Genomic DNA, 18,115 nt, shown 5'->3' on the forward strand with positions numbered 1-18,115 from the left:
GCATAAAACTTTGCTGAGAAAAACAACAGTTGTAAGTCGGAGCAAAAACTATGAGATTCGCGCTATTATATCTCTCGAAATATGGGGAAAATGCAAATTATAACAAAATATATTAAAAAAAAAACTTCTATGCGATCACATTTTTGATTGCTTTCCTAGTTTATCTGCAGTGATATTATTTTGTAGATTAGATTGTAGCTACTTCAATATTTTGAGGTTCAAAAATGAGAATCCGCTAAAGTGGGATAATAATAATAATAAAAACAAGAGAAAGATAGTGGTGTTGTTTATCCAGAGGAAGAAAGGATGTAGTCTGATTTCGTTGCTTGATTCCTAGTTAGCTCCTAACGAATTATAATATTTTAAGTCTGCCTTTCAAGCTATCAAAATTAAATCTTAGTACATAAATAATTATAATGAGTTATTCTGGGTGATATCGTTGTTAATTAATTCATGCATTTTTAGTCACATTGTTTTTATTTAAATGTGTAATATTCTTAAAGCAGATTTTAATCAATATTTGAATTCTACATGGGAGGTTTTCATTTCGTGAAATCCAGAAAATAGATAGAAATCATGATAGTCAAAAATGGTTATTTGCAGAAAGGTATTCATAGGTAAATTAATGTAATTATCAAATTTTTTATTATATTATAATTATCTAACTATAAATGAATTGAAGTGATTTTATGAGGAAATGAAAAAAAGACTATAGTAGGAATTTTAAAATTTGTTATTAATAATTTATTAATAAACTTAGCTACAATATACATGACGAATTTTATTAATAAAAGTATAAAATTTCTTTTTGATTTCAAATTGCTCCAACAGGATTATAGGATTTCAGAAGTCAATGGGTACAACTGTATCATAGAAGTATACATCTGGATAGTTCAGGAGACTACATATATAATAGTATTTACTCTAATAGTAACAAGACATATTGAAAAATCAATGAAATGAAATATTCATTTAGTGAAATTCTTTGACATTTATATCAACATTTAGTTACCACAAACTTTTGTCAGTCAAAAACAATCAACACGATTAAGGTTCTTAAAAATACTTTTCAAAATATCAAGGAAGTCAACTATCATTTTGTACGTTTCAATTAAAAATTAAACAATTTAGTGTAATATCACGTTAAGTGCATAGTTAATAAATTTTAGGAAACAAGCTTCGGAAAGTGTGGAAACATCGGGAAGCTGTTTACAAAACATATTTTCCATTGAAAACCACATATGTATCAAAATCTAGTTTCCACAAATTGTCATTCAAAAACAATCAGATCAGATAGTTTCCTTAAAGCTATTTTGCAGACTATCAAAGAAACGGAACTAAGGATAAATTAGAGAAATATGAGTAAAATAAAGGGAGAAATATCAGGGGACGTGGAATATGTTTTAGCTTGAAAAAAGTAAAACTCTTTAAGGACTTATGTATTATTAATACATATATGCACCATAAACCAATTAACATGCTTTTTTCTTCCCATTTATTGAAAATGCATTAAATAAAAATAAACGAAGAATTTTTAGCAATGCTTGTATATTTGTTACCATGAAAGTATGAATTATTGTAAATAACGACATTCTCCAGTGAATATATACATTCAAATAATTCACATAATCTCTTTAATGAATGTTCGAAACATTATATCCGATTGGATATCAATTAATTTGATACTAATAATATCCTATTTGGATAGAATTAGAAAAACATCGGTATGGGAAATACCAGGCAATGGCAGAAAAAAAATGGCCGCCTAATTTGGTTTATTTTTAACAATAATTATGTCTCTTAGTAAATGTGATAAGAGATGCATACTGTTTACATTGACCAGCATTTTCTTTACTGGGGATTTAAAGTTAAGAGCCATCGTCTTGATATACACTAAATAAAGATATGTTACAAATATCCAGTTAGTCACCAAAATGACTATGTTGATGTTTATATTTACCGGAGATTATCAGCATTTACTAATTTTGGACTTTTACTCTAACATATATATTAATGGATCTTGGTAGTGTAACGGCTAAAAGAAAAACGGACGATTTTTATCATGATTTTTTTATATGTATTCTTTTTACGACAAGAATATCAAAGGGAAATTTTTCTCGATAATTTGCTGACCTACGAATATTTTTAGATATTTTTTTTCCGAATTAACGAAGAGTGCCTTCTACTGACAAGAAAAAAATATGAATATGATTTTAATTAAAAGCGCCTGATAAAAAAAGCGCAATTTATGGAATTATTCATTTATTTGTCTTTTTTTAAAAAAATTTAAATTCAACGTCGATGTGAAGCAGTTAATTAATTTTATGGATGTACTTATATATCTATAGTTATCAATAGGTATCTAGGACTATAATTCTCATCCGATGCACAGAGCTATAGTTGTTACCAGGCGTACCAGATAAAGAAAATTGAAAAAGAGCAAAAATGTAATAAATTGCTTTGTTAAACTTTTTTTTAATAGAAATTTCACACATATTAGGTTATTTGCTCTTTAGATATCGTATCAACCAGTTTGAAAATCTATGGTTAAATTATCAGCTTTTACAGTTTTAAATACATTTTGCCAAAAATTTCCCGAAATATTTACCATTTTATGAAATTTTTATGAGCAACTGCTCACAAAACCATCAAATGTTGCAACTTCATGCAAAACTCACAGTATATGAAGCTCAGGCTGCCAGAGAGCTTTAAATTTTTCAAGCTTGTGAGTGATTAGGCGTAGGCATATCTAAATATTAGCGAACTATTTTAAGATGCAAGCTTTCTTATACACATTGCATACCGCTAAATAGTTGATGCTCAGCACTGTAATTGTTTCATGGCCATTTTTAGCCTCAAATAAGTCGAATTTGGCCCATCAAGTTTGGTCAAAAGTGAAATATGGCTCACTTTTCTGATGCTCTAGTGGCAGTCACTAAAAGCAAGAGCAGTTTTGTGTAATGAAAACTATTTTATAAGATAGATATTATATCATTAAAAACTCAGACTGGTGGACCTGCCAAATGAAGATTCTAATTCAGACATATGCAAGCTTATATTAAGTTTGATTTCTGTTCTTCTCAAAACATTATAGTTTTTGAAGTTTAAATTTTAAATTTAAATTCAAATTTGATTTGAATTTTATGCATTGCGCTCCCAATCAGATGTTCTTTTCTAAATCAAAGAATCAAATTCATTTTTCTACTAAAAAAAATAAATAAACGTCAATATCCAAAAAGAGGGTTCATTTTCTGTCTGATAAAGCTTGTAATCAGTCCAATCTACAGTGTGATTGAAAGTATTGATTGGTTGATTGAAAGTAGATTTTAATGACGCAAGAGCCGAAAGTGGTGATACTGCGCTATACTCGTACGACATTAATGCTCACTTTAACATGAAGTGAAAAAAATAAATAAATAGAAATAAAAAAATAAATAAATGAAAAGTTAAAAAATCAGAAAGATAATTTAGTGATCCATCAGGGTTGAACTTGAGAAAGGTTTCTTAAATGTATAAAATTAAAGCAACTATAAACTAAAATTCTATTCAAACTTTTTATTAGGATTCATATACTCTCAAAATAATATTTGTTTTACATTTACAAACACATTTTAGTTGAACGTTATTTGGGCACAGGCTAGTTTCGTTTCAGTAAGTTTTGGCGAAGGTAAATAAGTTGTCTAATTGGTTAAATAAGGCTAAATTAGTAGTTAAATCGGCTTAATACGAAGTACAGCCGTTATGTAAGATGGAAAAATTATTAATTGAATGTTTTCAACCAATACGCATGGGAAGTATTTTTCTTTTGAGCTTCTAAAATTGTGCAGCATGTTAATTTTGTTTAATGTTTGCCTTTTATCTGCATCTTCAGATTTTAACCAAACATTTATTGAAACAAACCAACTCTGTATGAATTGACTGGTGCTTTAGCAAGGGTGCATTCTGCATTAATAATTGTGCGCGTTTTGAAACTAATAAAATTCTTTATAAAGGCTGGAATGACTAAAAAGAAACATCAATAGAAGCTCATAAAAGAGATATATAATTATCGTTGCACAATCAAGAAATGAAACTTTCTTTAACATTACACTTAGCAAAACAAGACACATTTGACTAATATGCAATATACACTTTCAATGTTTTCATCAATCTGTCAAATTCACTCTTTCTCAATCGTTTTTGTTTAAACAAAAGTCTTTCGTGAAAAATAGTTTATGGTTGAGTAAATAAAGGGAAACATATTAATGTTTAAAAACAAGTTTTTAAACCCTAAATATATTGAAATTGTTGATACTATCTTTTTACAGAAAGCACTTTGATGATTTACAGAATACTATATAGTTGATTCTGATAAAGGAGACAATATCTTGTCCGCTAACATGTTACAAACGCACATATCCAACCACTTATCGATATAGTAAATCACAAACACAAAATTGATTCATTGTGAAAGCTCATTTTTCTTTCGATGTCATCTCATGGTTGAGAGAGGTCCCTATTACACTATTTTCATAGTTTTTTTCCCCTAAAGATGAATAAATCTTTCTACGAATACTCTCTTAATAAACGTCTAATTGTAAAGCTTCAAATTCAAGTTTAGTCTTTCTTGAAAACTTTTTTAAATACATTCAAGTCAATTATAACAAAATTTTTTCCATCCACATTTGTTATTTTTAGTTTGAAGAAACCATTTTAAATATCGTTATTTTTTAAGAGTTTACTTCTTTAAGTTAAAATTTGTTCTAATTATTCAAATGCATTACGGGATGTAAAACATATGATGAAAATAATAACTAATATAAGTATGGAAGCTGTTAGCTATGTTATTTCAATGGCATTATCTACAGTAAATAAAAAACGAAACACCTTGAATAACTTTTGATCTAATGATCAGATTTTTATGTGCTAGGACTCAATCATAATGATTTGAAAAGTTGACCTCAAAGAGTCTAATTAATAAGTGTAGACTATAATTTAAGTTGCTTAATCAGACACAAAAGCGCACCTTCTTACCTCTTATTTGATGGATTTCTGACCCCGAAAATATAAGGGGTAGCTGCAATCTGGGAAACATGGTCCTAATAGTTTGGTCAGGTGAGCAGTCGAAAATTTAGACTCCTTAATGTTAATTTCACTTTAGGCGTATTTCTCCATTTTACGAGAACTTTTAAATCGAATTAAAAAATGCTAGCAAAAAATTCGTTTATACAACGATATTATATGCAAAATATAATTTTTAATACTTATTTATCATTATTTTATTTAATAGTCGAAAAAATTTTGAATTTGAAGTTTTACAAATTGTTTGACTGTTTTAAAGGACAAAATACAAAATTTTATAGGGCAAAATGCAAAATTTGAGTGAAATTGTTCGAATATCTCCTGAGAAATCGAATTTTATAAAAGTCAGATGTTTAATTTTCGATTTCTCAGCAGCTATTCGACCGACTTTGCTAAAATTTAATATTTTGACCTATGAAATTATTTTATTTAAAATAATTACAAAATTTGTATTCCTTACAATTCAATACTCCTGTGACTGGCAATATTAAAATTATAAAACAAAAAAACAATAAATAATTATTAAAAAATAATTTTTTCTAATCTAAAAGCAATTTTTAATCTTTGGAAAAACGCATTTTAAAATTGTATGCAAAAATGTTTCAATTTGTTTAAAAAATTCTCTTTTGTTTTTTTCTTTTAATTCTATTTTCTGCTAATCTAAAAACTATTTCCAATTTTTAAAAATACGAATTTTATAATTGTATGCAAAATTCTTAAAATGCAAAACTGTAAAAAATTTTCGTCATATGGGGAAATACGCAGTAGAATTAACATTTAGGGGTCCAAACTTTGGACCGCTCACCTAACCAACTATTGGGACCATATTTCCTAGATCACATCTACTTCCTGTATTAAGGAATCATAATACGTCAGGAATCATAATACCGTCAGGAATCATAATACTGTTAGGAATCATAATACGTCAAAAAAAAAAAAAAAGAAGGTATGTTTGTCCTGAGAAATTACTGTTTGCGTCAGATATTGTAGCTTGAAACATCGCCTGCAGAAATTAATTAGTATATTTGTGTTCCCCCCTTGAATTCTTAAGTTTGAGTCCTGGTACGTGAAAACCAAATCATTAGATAAACAGTTATTTAAGGTGGTTCATTTTTTTTCCAGCTGTATGCTTACAGAAAAAAAGATAGAAGTCCTATTATGATTATTTGGAAGCCATTGTTTGCATTTGTGTATACTGAAGTTTCACTTTATTATAAGATAAAACATAATTTGTCTATATGTTTTATTCTATCTATGTGGTTTAGTTGCTGATGGCTTCTATTGTCAATAAAGAATCAAACGATCACACACTTCAGTTAATTTAGTGTGTGATTAGAAATAAATGTTTCTAACTATTTGTTGTAGCAAATTCATATATAAAGTATATTTTTTAACTGATTATATTAAAAATTTTCTGCTTTCTTCAGTTCAGGGTCGCAACAAACTCAAAGGAATCAGTAGTTTTGAAACCACGTTTGTAATACAAACTGTAATACACAGAGCAAAGGAAATAATCGACTAGGATTGTTGTTTTTTAGTGCATTTATGACTATGACTGTTTTTTTTTGTCAATTTATTTTTGCTAGGTGAATAGCCTCATTTACAGTTATCACCATTTACCTTATTTTATTACTTGAATTTTATTAATAAGTAAATGAGAATTATTTCTTCCTGAAAGGCAATCAATAAGCTTTAAATTTAAAGTTTATAATAATGTGGTTTGGGTTACTTATATTGTTTCACTTGTTTACGTGGAAGGAAGGGAGAAAATCCTATTTTCAGTTTGTAGTCAACACGCTAAAAACATAAATTTATAAAATGAGTTTAAAATTGCCATAGGCAAGTAATTATTGCCCATATTGATAACTTTTAATCTATCATACGGTGTAAACAATTTAAAAAAATTAAACCGCTCATAATTTTTAAAACATACGAAATTAAGCTTGAAAATCAAACCATATAACAATGAAAATTTCTCGATACAAAAATAGTTTTTTACACACACACACATTGTTCCCTTTCATGTACTTAAGATTATTATTATTTGATCCTAGTTATTCTAAACTAATATTATTATTGTAATTGAGCGAGTAAGTCGAATACACAGTGAAAAATTTTATATTAAAATTACTTTCAGACAAAAACAGTGGCCAGAAAATTGTGAAATTTTGGTTATGACTTAATAAAGTGATGTGAGATTTGTTCAAATTTTTTTCCAGAAAAAAAGTAGTTCAAAATATCCCCAAAAACAATGAAAAAACAGTAGTGTGCCGTAGAAAGGACCAAGAGAGCAATTTATGTTTAGTCTCATTGGACACAAGGTGCGCCATTTATGCAGTTTAATCTACTAATTTATAAACTCATTGAGTCTCAAAAGTAAAATAAAGAAAAAAAAAATTTTAATAAATAATTTCGAAACATTTGCAGAGATCTTAATTTTGTCAATGTGTCAACAGATAAACGTTTCATCAGCAGGTACTTTTTCGTGTGTGGCTTGCAGAATCACCAGATTTCAATTTATGTAAGTTTTGATTTTGGGAATATTCGTCAGAGCTAATCGAAATAACAATTCGTCAACTTAACATGCTTCAAAAGAATCTTTTTCCTGATTCATGTTCAACATGCAAAATTTATGATACGAATTTTGTTCAACTGTAAGTCTGTTATCTTGTTATTTTAGACAGTAGCTGAAAATTCTGGTCACAGTAAAAATTGCGAAATTATTATGAAAGTGCTGTAAAGTAAAAAGTCACCACAGCAGCCAGTTGTTAGCCAAGGTGGTCATATAGATTAAGACTCCACAATTTTGAGACTAATGTGGTCAGCATTGCATATCCACAACCTTTACTTACTTTTTTTATGTTTAATTTTATAAATTTATTGCGTACTTCTCTTCTTAATCACATGGACAGGATATATCCTCTGGGTGATGAATATATGTTTATTTTATTTATTTTTGAACTTATCTATTTTCTGTTGTGTTTAGTAAAGTTTGTTTGCTTGTTGTTAAAAAAATAAGCTGGTACACACCAATCTGATGTTGGGTAGGCAGCTGCCACGAGAAATGGAACCCTGGTGCTACACATTAACAGCACAGCACATTAACCCTTTCGATACTGCACTTCCCTCCACTAAAGTGATGCCACTGAACGGTGCACCACATTGCATGTTAAGATTTCTTATTGTATTTTACTTTTGTAGCTAGAAAATACTACACTCCTAAATATAACGCACAGAAATAATTTGTTTCGACTTACAAAACTTATCAAGAGCTTTCAAAATATACTTTTAGTTGTATTTATCTAACATAGGTAAATGGAATATTAGCTAATGGTAGTCTGACGTCGGCTAAGTACAGCGTTCGTACACTCAGGGCATCGCATGTATGCCGGTTAAATACGGCGCTCGTAGCGAAAGGATTAACCACTGTGCTATAGCGGCTTGATATAAGTGCTGCTAAATGTTGCCAAGCGATTACCAAAGTGGTGAAATTTTGAACTGGCTTTTTTTGCGCTGAAAAAAATAGTATCACTGGATTAAGATATCCCCAAAGCATTATAATTTTCAAATCGCTTGTTTTAGCTGAACATAATTTTAATAATGCTCTGTGACATAAATTTTTATTTTGAGCACAGTTCTTTCAAAACATTCTTAAATTTTATTCCTTTTTAGGGTATGAAATTTGTTCTATTTATTTAGAAATATATTTCATTAGTAGACAGTAAAGAAAAATGAGCTTGGAAGACACTGGCCGGATGTGAAATGTTAACATCATATAGACTCTGTTCAAAACATATATATAGTTCAAAAGTACATTTAACAACAAGTTAAGGGATGCCTAATCTAGTTACATGATAAAAAATTAATTACTAATTCCAACTGAGAACAAACATATACTAATTATATTAATATCGGTTACAAGTAAACTGACATTATTTCATTTAATGAAGAAGACAATCTTCTTTTCAACCCTGGAAGACAAATTTCGAAAATCAAAATATTAATAAAAATAATTTGTAAGCATTTGTAAGGTAAGAAAATTAGGAATACGACATCAGAACAGTTTATTTGTCCTTAACAATCTTAAGTTAATAAATAGGAAAATTTAAATGTGGAATTTTGAATAGTTAAAATTTCAAGCAAATTAATTATGTGTTAGCATGCCATATCTGAAATAAATCATCATTATAAATTTATAATTTTGCTCAGTTAAAACGTTGAGTTTTTCGTTAATTTTTGGTGTACTAATTCTTTCAATTATTTTTTTTATGTCTTTTGTTATTTTTTAGTTTATTAGGTTGTTTTAGTTCAGTTGCATTTTTTCAGTTTTAGTTCTTTAATTTTTAGTGTATTACTTATTTTAATTATTTTTTTAACCTCAAGTTAATTTCCAGTTTATTTGGTTATTTTACTTTATTTTGAGTTTCTTCAGTTTACATAGTTATTTTCTCGAAAACTCAGTCTGTTTGTTTGAAGCCTATTTAGAAATTCTATTGAGCTCTACCGGGGTTGATTGAAAACTTCTAATAAAAAAATGCCAGTTCATTCATAATCATCTAATAGATATTGCAATCATACTCGATATCTTTTTATTATTCTGTAATAGGAATTTTGCAATGAATGTTGTTTCGACGTTTATGTTATTTTTCGTATTTTCTACAGGAAGACGTCCCGGAAAAAATAGTTGTTTCCTTTTTAAATAATAAAGGATGTTCTTATCTCTATCATATCTTTTTCATTCCAGTTCATCATACATTCCTTTGCTTATCAGTATTATTATAATAAACATTTATAACTTACAAATGTCAATGGAAATTTCTTAGAACTCAAAATGTATTATGCCTCTTATTATTTCATTTTTCCCTTTATAAAACGAAGATAATTATCAAAATTTTGGTGGTTTTATGGAAATTTTATTTATTAAAGAGTAAAATTTTAACTATTGCACCTCATGATGATCATAACTTTAATTATTTATAATAAAATAAAAATAAAAAAATATTTAAATCCATAAAAATAAGTTCTGCACTTGCCCAAGTTCACATCTTTATATCACATAATATAAATCAGATGAGTTATTTTTGAACTATAAATTCTGTAATTTTAATTATCAAAACGTTTCACAACTATTGTTTCGTATTTAAAAATTATAAAATTAATTTATTTTATGGGTCATTGTTTTGACTTTTGTTTTTTACACTGAGAAAAAAATTATGGCCAAGAATAACGATATGGCAAAATTTACAGTGTTTCTGGCTCTATAGGGAACACCAAAATTTCCGTAATTTTTATCGAAACTCTTTGATAATGATTTTGGTAAAATTTGCGTTTATAATCTGGGAAAAGTTTTTGTAAATCTTGCAAAATTTGGTAATTTTATAATGATACCTTAGGATAGGCCATAAAAACAGTTTATTCGGTTAAATTTACTTTTCAGTTTTGCATTTTTTACTTAATGTGTGGTAATACGAACTATAGTTTTAAAAACCGGAATTTCTGGTAAACCCTTATTATATGAACAGAAAAATGACCAAATAAAATGTCTTATATTTTTGTTTTAATAGCAAAAATGATTTTTTTGTTATTTTTTACACCAGATATGCCATTATCATAAAGTAAGATAATTTCATCAGAATTTTTCTTCTTCGTGTAAATTAAAAAGAAATAGCCATTGAATATGAATAGCCATTGAATATAAATAGCGATTGAAGGAATAGCCAAAAAAAATAGAACCTTAATTTCCAAATATTTTAAATAAATGAATATATTTATTTATCCTTCTTTTGCATCGCAAATATTTTAATTTTAAAAACCAGAATTTCTGGTAAACCTTATTATAGGAGCAGAAAAATGACCAAATGTATGATTTAAATACCGTATAATTTTGTTTTAATAACCAAAATGATTTTTTTTGTTATTTTTTTATACCAGAAATCTCAATATTATGAAGTACAGTAATTTTATCAGAATTTTTTTCTTCGTGAAAATTGAAAAGAAATAGTCATTGAATATGAATAGCCATTGAAAAAATTAGCCAAAAAAGAGAGCCTTAATTTCCAAATATTTTAAATAAATAAATATGTTAATTTATCCTTCGTTTGCATCGTAAATATTTTTGCAAGTAGTACTTAATTTTTTTTTCAACAATTTTTTTTAATCTTTATTGTAAATGTATTAATTTCCATACATTTTCTAGTCATTATTTGATATCTTAAGTTGTCTCGTGTTGATCGTTTTTCCGTATCTATCATTTGTAATGAATGGTCCCTTGAGAATTGATCGATCTAGGTTCTGCGGTATTTGCAAATATGGCGAAGGTTTTGAGTTATCGTAAAAAAAAAATTATGCAATATTTGTTTTACTAATACACTAATTTTATTTTCCTATTTGGTAAGTTCAAACAATAAATTATAAACAAAGCTTGTGAAATCTGAAACGTTTTCTTATAGCTTTAACGATATTTCTATTGATACCATCAGAATAAGAAAGAAGATATCGAGAGCTGATTGCATATATACAGAGTTTTCGTGGCTATGGAAAATAAAAAATAAAAAAGCGGTGACAAAATTGTTTAATTTTCAGCTGATTTTGGAGAAAAATAACACATTCGTGACTACCAAAGACTAAAAATTCAGAAGATATGCATGAGTTTATAAAATCAAAGCTGAAGCTCATTTAAATTCTGCTGCCACTTTTTACACTTTTCCATGACCATGAAAACTCTGTATTAATATAAATATATAATTTACTAGGCTTTTCCTTAACATTGGTTTAAATATTTGATAGTATTATATATATGCATATATATATATAACTATCTAAAATATTTTTTTCTGATTTGCAGAGATCTTTCCACATTTATATCTAAACATTCTATTTATGTGGAAAAAGACCCCATCTGAAATAATATTTCCTATCTATGAATGAAATTTAACATATATTTGGAATATTTTAAGCATTTCTTTGGAAAAATAATATTTTTCCAAGCTATTTCAAAAGAAAATATAAAAAACGGAAGTAGCCTATTACGTTTCAGAATGACATAAAATAGAAATCTTCAACATCTTTCTAAGAAATCGCTTAGAAAATTCACTTTCTTGCGTCATAGATGATGATCTTTACATTAAATTGAAGCACATTTATGAACGTCGTCTTCAGAGATATGAACGGTCTAATACTGCGATCCATCCTCAAAAAAAAAAAAAAAAAAAAAAAAAAAAAAAAAAAAAAAAAAAAAAAAGGAAAAATGTGATCCAGCTCAGTCATTAATGTCAACAGAAAAAGAGGACGGGTCTTAATGTATAGCTCACAGTTTAGACAGAGTAATTAGAGAACTGTGTCCAGCAGATTTAGAGACTTGGTAATATTTTCATCCTAAAAAGATACAAAGTTTTCTTTAAATAATCATGTATTTTAAAACTTTTTGTTTTGTTATTTTAAAACGTTAAGTTTTTATAGACAATATTAAACATATTTAATTTTTTAACCATTCTAAATGGTATCCCAAAATTTAGGCAAAAATTGAATTTTAGGTCAGTTATGCAATAAAATATTGCCATTGAACCGATGAAACAGCGGAATGACTGACTGTTCTACAGTGTCTGAAATTTCTCGGAAAAAGTGGTTAAATAACAATTTATTGAATGGTTATTTTACCATATTTAATCTAAACAGTCAAATAACCATAAATAAAATGGTAATCAAATTGTTAAGTTTGAGAAAAACTGTTTATTAACTGCTTTCACCTAAACAACCGGTAAAACAACCAGAATTTTATCGCACCAACTAGAACCACCTAATGAAGTTACTTAGTTCTTTGCAACAGCGTACAGATCTTAGCTGAGAGGGCTTATCTGTCAATCTCATGACCGGCAGAACTGGAGTTCCAGTCCTAGTGCTGACACCAAAATATTTCCTCCATTCCTTTACAGTGTCCGGCACTCTCTAATGCCCATTGCCTTACGAAAAGCAGAGCTCCTATGTCTATGACTATATATATTGGTTGGATCACCTTGAAACATAATTAAGTACCTGTCTTATTTCCAACTGATTAGTTTGGTTTTATTATTTTTCTCTTTCCATCTTCTTTTCTTCCCCAAACTTTAAATTTTTAACTTTAACGTTAAAACTTTAAGTTCGCAGTTTTGTAGATCTCCATTTTGCATATAAAGCAATCCGATAATACAGATAAATTGGATTATATTTGCTACTACTTTTTCTCAGGGCAATCGGGGTTATTGGTTGTTCGTGGTATTTTGCTCCGATCGCATATATTGTTCTTGCACTGACGGCATGATACTATCCCTCTGAAGACGCTGCCTTGTTGTCAGTGTTTTTCATATATATATATATATANTTTTCAGCCCTAGAAATTTTTTGTTCCCAGCAATTGATGACCAAAAGTCAGACAAAAGGGTGTTTTTGTGGACATCCGATATTTCAGAAGTAAAGACAAAAGAGCCCAAGGCAATTTAAAGAAGTTACAAATATTTTCCCACCGAATGTGGGAGGCGGCAACTTCACAACTCTGTGGGTGGTAGCTACGAAAGCAGGGTTATTTTCACAATTATTTTATATTTGTAAATACTTCGATTTTATATATATATATATATATATATATATATGTATATACATATATGTATATATATATATATAAAAGAAAAGATATGAAATCATTAAATTTTGTTGTACTAGTCATCTTCGATTTTTTAAGTCAAGTCCTACGAACATAGATACTTATACATAGGATAAATCTGAGGCAATAGATAGCGGTATTCGGTATTCAGAATATATTAATCTTTAAGCTGATATTGATGAACATTTCATTCAACTCAAAAGTATCTTGGGAGTTAAAGAGTTTGACGACAACTCGCGATGAGTAATTTCGGACCAAGAAATGAAATTTGCATTGTCGATCTCCAAGGTATATAATCTTTAGAAGATTAAATAATAGGGCAGTTTGCAAATGTGTATTTAAATGGTCACACATCTCAAAAAGAAAGTTAAAAGTAAACTTGGAACAATCGGTGTTATTTAATTCGTGAAATATTTTTGTTTTTTTTGATTTATGAGCTAACACTAAGTTGTTAGTTATAAATAGTATACTTACATGTAGACACGTTTCTAGAAATTCGTCGAAAGTGACAATGCCATCTTTATTTAAGTCAAGTCGCTGAAAAAAAATGCCTATTAATGTTAATTTAAAAAACAATACCAAATTTTAAAATAATAATAATATAATAATAATAATAATAACAATAATAATAATAATATAAGAATAATATTATAATTTTCTAATAAGATTTAAAAACGTGAACTATTTTTAATTCTCTAACACTCTAAGCGTAAAAGCATGATATATCGATTAGTACAAAATATACTGGCGAAACATTTGAAAATAGTTACAGAAAGAACTTTTAAATAATTGTAAAAATTTTAAAGCAATTTAGTTCTAACGAGTAATTTTTATTTTAAGTCCAATCATAATAATAATTTTTAAAAAAAAACGATTTCTAAAAACATATTGTTTCCCCGACAATTGTATAGTTTCTTAAAATCGCTATTTTTTATTTACTTTTATTTTTTATTTTGCAACCTTCGTTGAACAGTAGACCCAATTTTGAGTTTATGACGAACAATCTTCAACTCATAAGCTCTCTATCATAACTCGAGGAAGTCGAAAACTTACTCCACTGCTCTTGAAGCTGAAAACCGAAATTTCATCACATGAAAACCGATTGTATTGCATTAATTAATTCAAACTTTTTTATCCGACATTAATATCAGAAAAAGCATAAATTTAAAAAATTTGATTTTGTTGCACTTGATTTTTTTTAGAAATTACATTTATTACATAAAATTGATTGAATGGTTCAATGGAAATAAAAACAATTTCTCAAAAGCATCTTTTTTAAATTTCGCATTCAAAATTACTTTTTTATTAAAAGAATTCACTTCTGTTACTTTTTTCTTAATTAACGATAGAAATTTTAAAAAATAAAATTTCTTTCTTTCCTTTCGAAACCTTTTTATTTTCATTGATTAATTTAATAAATTTTATGTAATAAACCTAATTCCTAGGAAAATTAAGAAATATAATCGACATTTTAAATCAAAAAAAGTTCTAAGAAATAGAAAAATACAACAGAATCTCCAAAAACTTTTTTTAAAAAAAAAAAAAAAAAAAAAAAATAGACTTTAATGTAGTTTAGTGAAGATAAAGTTTTAACCATAAAACGAGATCAGGAAAATATCCAAAAATTTCTTTTTAAACCTGATTTACTGCAAACTAATACCTGATATATTTATAACCTACTTTGCATTGTACAGTAAAAAGTAAATCGAGATCGAATATTGAAAAGGTTCTAATTCGAAATCCAATGCGATGGCAGTCAAGCATATATTTGAAATTGGAAAAGGCTTTTTATTTTGAATATTCCATTGACATGCTCATTCTCAATGAGCGGATCAATATTCTTTTACAATACGATCTTTTTTAAAAATCTAGTGAGCATTTTTAATGCAAATCGATATAAAGAGTTTTGATGTGCTTATGGTTATAAGCATACTTAGTCAAAATATATTTTGCTCAACAATATGTTAAAGTAGGAAAGAATATTTCAGAAAATATCAATTCTTGTTATATTTTTGAAAAAGTCATTTTTATATTGTATACTTTTCTGTAGTAGCTTATTTTGACCTTGCTTGCGTGGTAAAATTAACTTAAAAATTGAAAAGAGTATAATTAGATGTAATGATCTGTGAAAAATATTTGATTAGTCACGAAAGATTAATTTCGTTAATGCCGATTCTCTATTTTTCATTAATATTTAACATCTTGAAATCATTCTTATTTTTTTTCATTTCATTTAAAAAAAGTATGTTTCGTTACACCTGAAAGCAAAAGGCAAAGCTGAAATTGACTTTTAAAATTCAAAATTCTGCGAGATTTCAAAATATTAATTATTGTTAAAATATTTTCTGAGTTTAAACAAATTGATTAGTAAATAATTAAACAAAGTAACATTCTTTTTTCTTGACTAGGCAAACCTGCAATGAAATTTGCGGGCAACCCTGTATTTTTATGGTCATGATAATTTTAAGGTTAATGATTGGAATACTTTTTGCCAATCACTGAACGTAATGCAGCAGTGACATTTTTTAGAATGTACTTGCTATTATACATAAAACTTTAAAAGAATAATGCTTAAAAATAATTTAACACTTTGGGTTTTACGTTAAGCATTAAGGGATTGAACATCAGTGCACTTAATCTGTAGCCTGTGAAATAACCAGCAAAAATTCATGAACAGAAACTATTTTTTATGTAATTCGGAAACAAAGCTATCCTGATATTATTATCAGATACAAATCTTTCATCAACAAAGAGACGTTAAACTGATATTTGGCTAACAACGGATGTACTCAAAGACAATAGACTGAAAAATGATTCAGTTAGTTACTTTGTTGTTGTTGTTTCTAATCCTTTACAACATAGCCTCAGCTATATCAAATTCATGAGTCCTAACGCCCTGGCAAAAGTCACACACTAAAATCAAAATCGGTAGCAAGAGAATGCCTTCCAAGGAAAATTCCAGACAACCAAAGGATGTGTTCGGGGGATGCAGGTTTCAATTTGCACTTGCAACACGTTGGGCAGACTTTGCACCCAAATTTCATAGTTAAACTTTTTAGAGGGACACTGATGAATCGTGAAGTTACCGTTTGATCCGATCTGCTTCCTTTGAACTTCTGAGCATCTCCAAACCAATGATGAACAGGAGGGTTAACTCCTGTAACTGCTGTAGTTTTTCGCCAGTAACTTAGTGATTTGGTTATAATGGTTCAGTAATTCAATGATTCAGTTAGTATTTTGGTTTAATTAGCTAGTCAGCCACCTATTTTGTCATTTAGCGACTCCATTGATACTTTAGTACATTTGGTGATTTCGGTTTTCAGTTAGTGATTTATTGATTCATTTAGTATTTCTGATATGATTTATTTAATGAGTTCGGTTAACGACAAATTATAGCTAATTAGCTGTCGTCACTAAATAAATGTTTAAGCTACAATGAGTATTAGACTGTCTTAATTGTTATTGTACTAAAATCTAGGTAAGCCATTTGCCGTATTGATCGGTTTCAAGAAGATAATAGATTACATTGTTTTGAATTTACTGACGTTTGTACAGCTCCAAGCTTGCAAATTAAATGACGATTGTTAAAATTTTAAGTCATTATATCTAAGAAGCTTCTGCTATCTAAACACTTTAAAAATCATAATTATTTAATAATAAAAGGTACCAAAAATGCATAAATCAAAAAATGAGTTTAAGACTGTAATAAGAGTATGTTGTTTTGAATTTACTGATGTTTGTGCGGTTCCATGCAAAATAGAACTTTTGATTTTTAAACACTTTTAATTCTTTCATCTTTTGATCAATTTGTAAATCTTGATCAAAAGACTTAAGCGTTTGAGTCTTTTGATAGGTATGAAAGATAATACAGAATACTATATTTTTAGTCATTTACAACGAAATTCAATTCAAGTACAATTTCCTTAAACTATATGGAGTGGAAGATTGTAAAATGTTTTAAAATTTTTAAATAGTCATCGTAACTTCCATTAAGAACTTAGAGAACAACGTTCAGAGAATTCAATAAAAGTGTCACACCGAGGGGGGGAGAGGTGTAATTTTTTGCGTACGGGGGAAAAGTTTCGTTAATGAAGTACCATTTTTAAAATTAAGATTGTGAAATAATGAATATTATGAAGCTCATTATTATATCTAATGTACGTGTCAAGAGTCTTGGGGTTAGGGATCAGATTTAAATTTAGATTTAGTCAGATTTAGAAACCTCTAAAGTACCGCAGTGTTATCTCAAAAGATAAAAATGTTTACAAATCTACAAAATGTTTCTAATGTGATAGTACCAAATAAATAAATAAATACGCATGCTTTTATTGCTATAATCTTTGATCAAAGTTATTTGTAGACAATCTTATAACAAAAATAACAAAAGAATATATAAAACTTAAAAAAGATCTCCCTTGG

The 18,115-nt window shown here is 28.0% G+C and overlaps 1 protein-coding gene across 1 annotated transcript in view; it reads right to left on the reverse strand.

Annotated features, from left to right (window-relative positions):
* Positions 1-10,966: 10,966 nt before the first annotated feature.
* LOC122269444 (A-type potassium channel modulatory protein KCNIP1-like) overlaps positions 10,967-18,115 on the reverse strand; it is a 352,568-nt gene continuing 345,419 nt past the window's right edge. Inside the window, exons 7-8 of the mRNA XM_071187748.1 lie at positions 14,171-14,233; positions 10,967-12,435 (exon numbers count right to left, since the gene is read on the reverse strand). Of these exons, the coding sequence (XP_071043849.1) occupies positions 12,388-12,435; positions 14,171-14,233 (111 nt within the window). The 3' untranslated portion in view covers positions 10,967-12,387. The remainder of the gene's footprint in view (positions 12,436-14,170; positions 14,234-18,115) is intronic.

Source organism: Parasteatoda tepidariorum, chromosome X1 (assembly GCF_043381705.1).
Source record: "Parasteatoda tepidariorum isolate YZ-2023 chromosome X1, CAS_Ptep_4.0, whole genome shotgun sequence".
In the NCBI taxonomy this organism is placed as follows: Eukaryota; Metazoa; Arthropoda; class Arachnida; order Araneae; family Theridiidae; genus Parasteatoda; species Parasteatoda tepidariorum.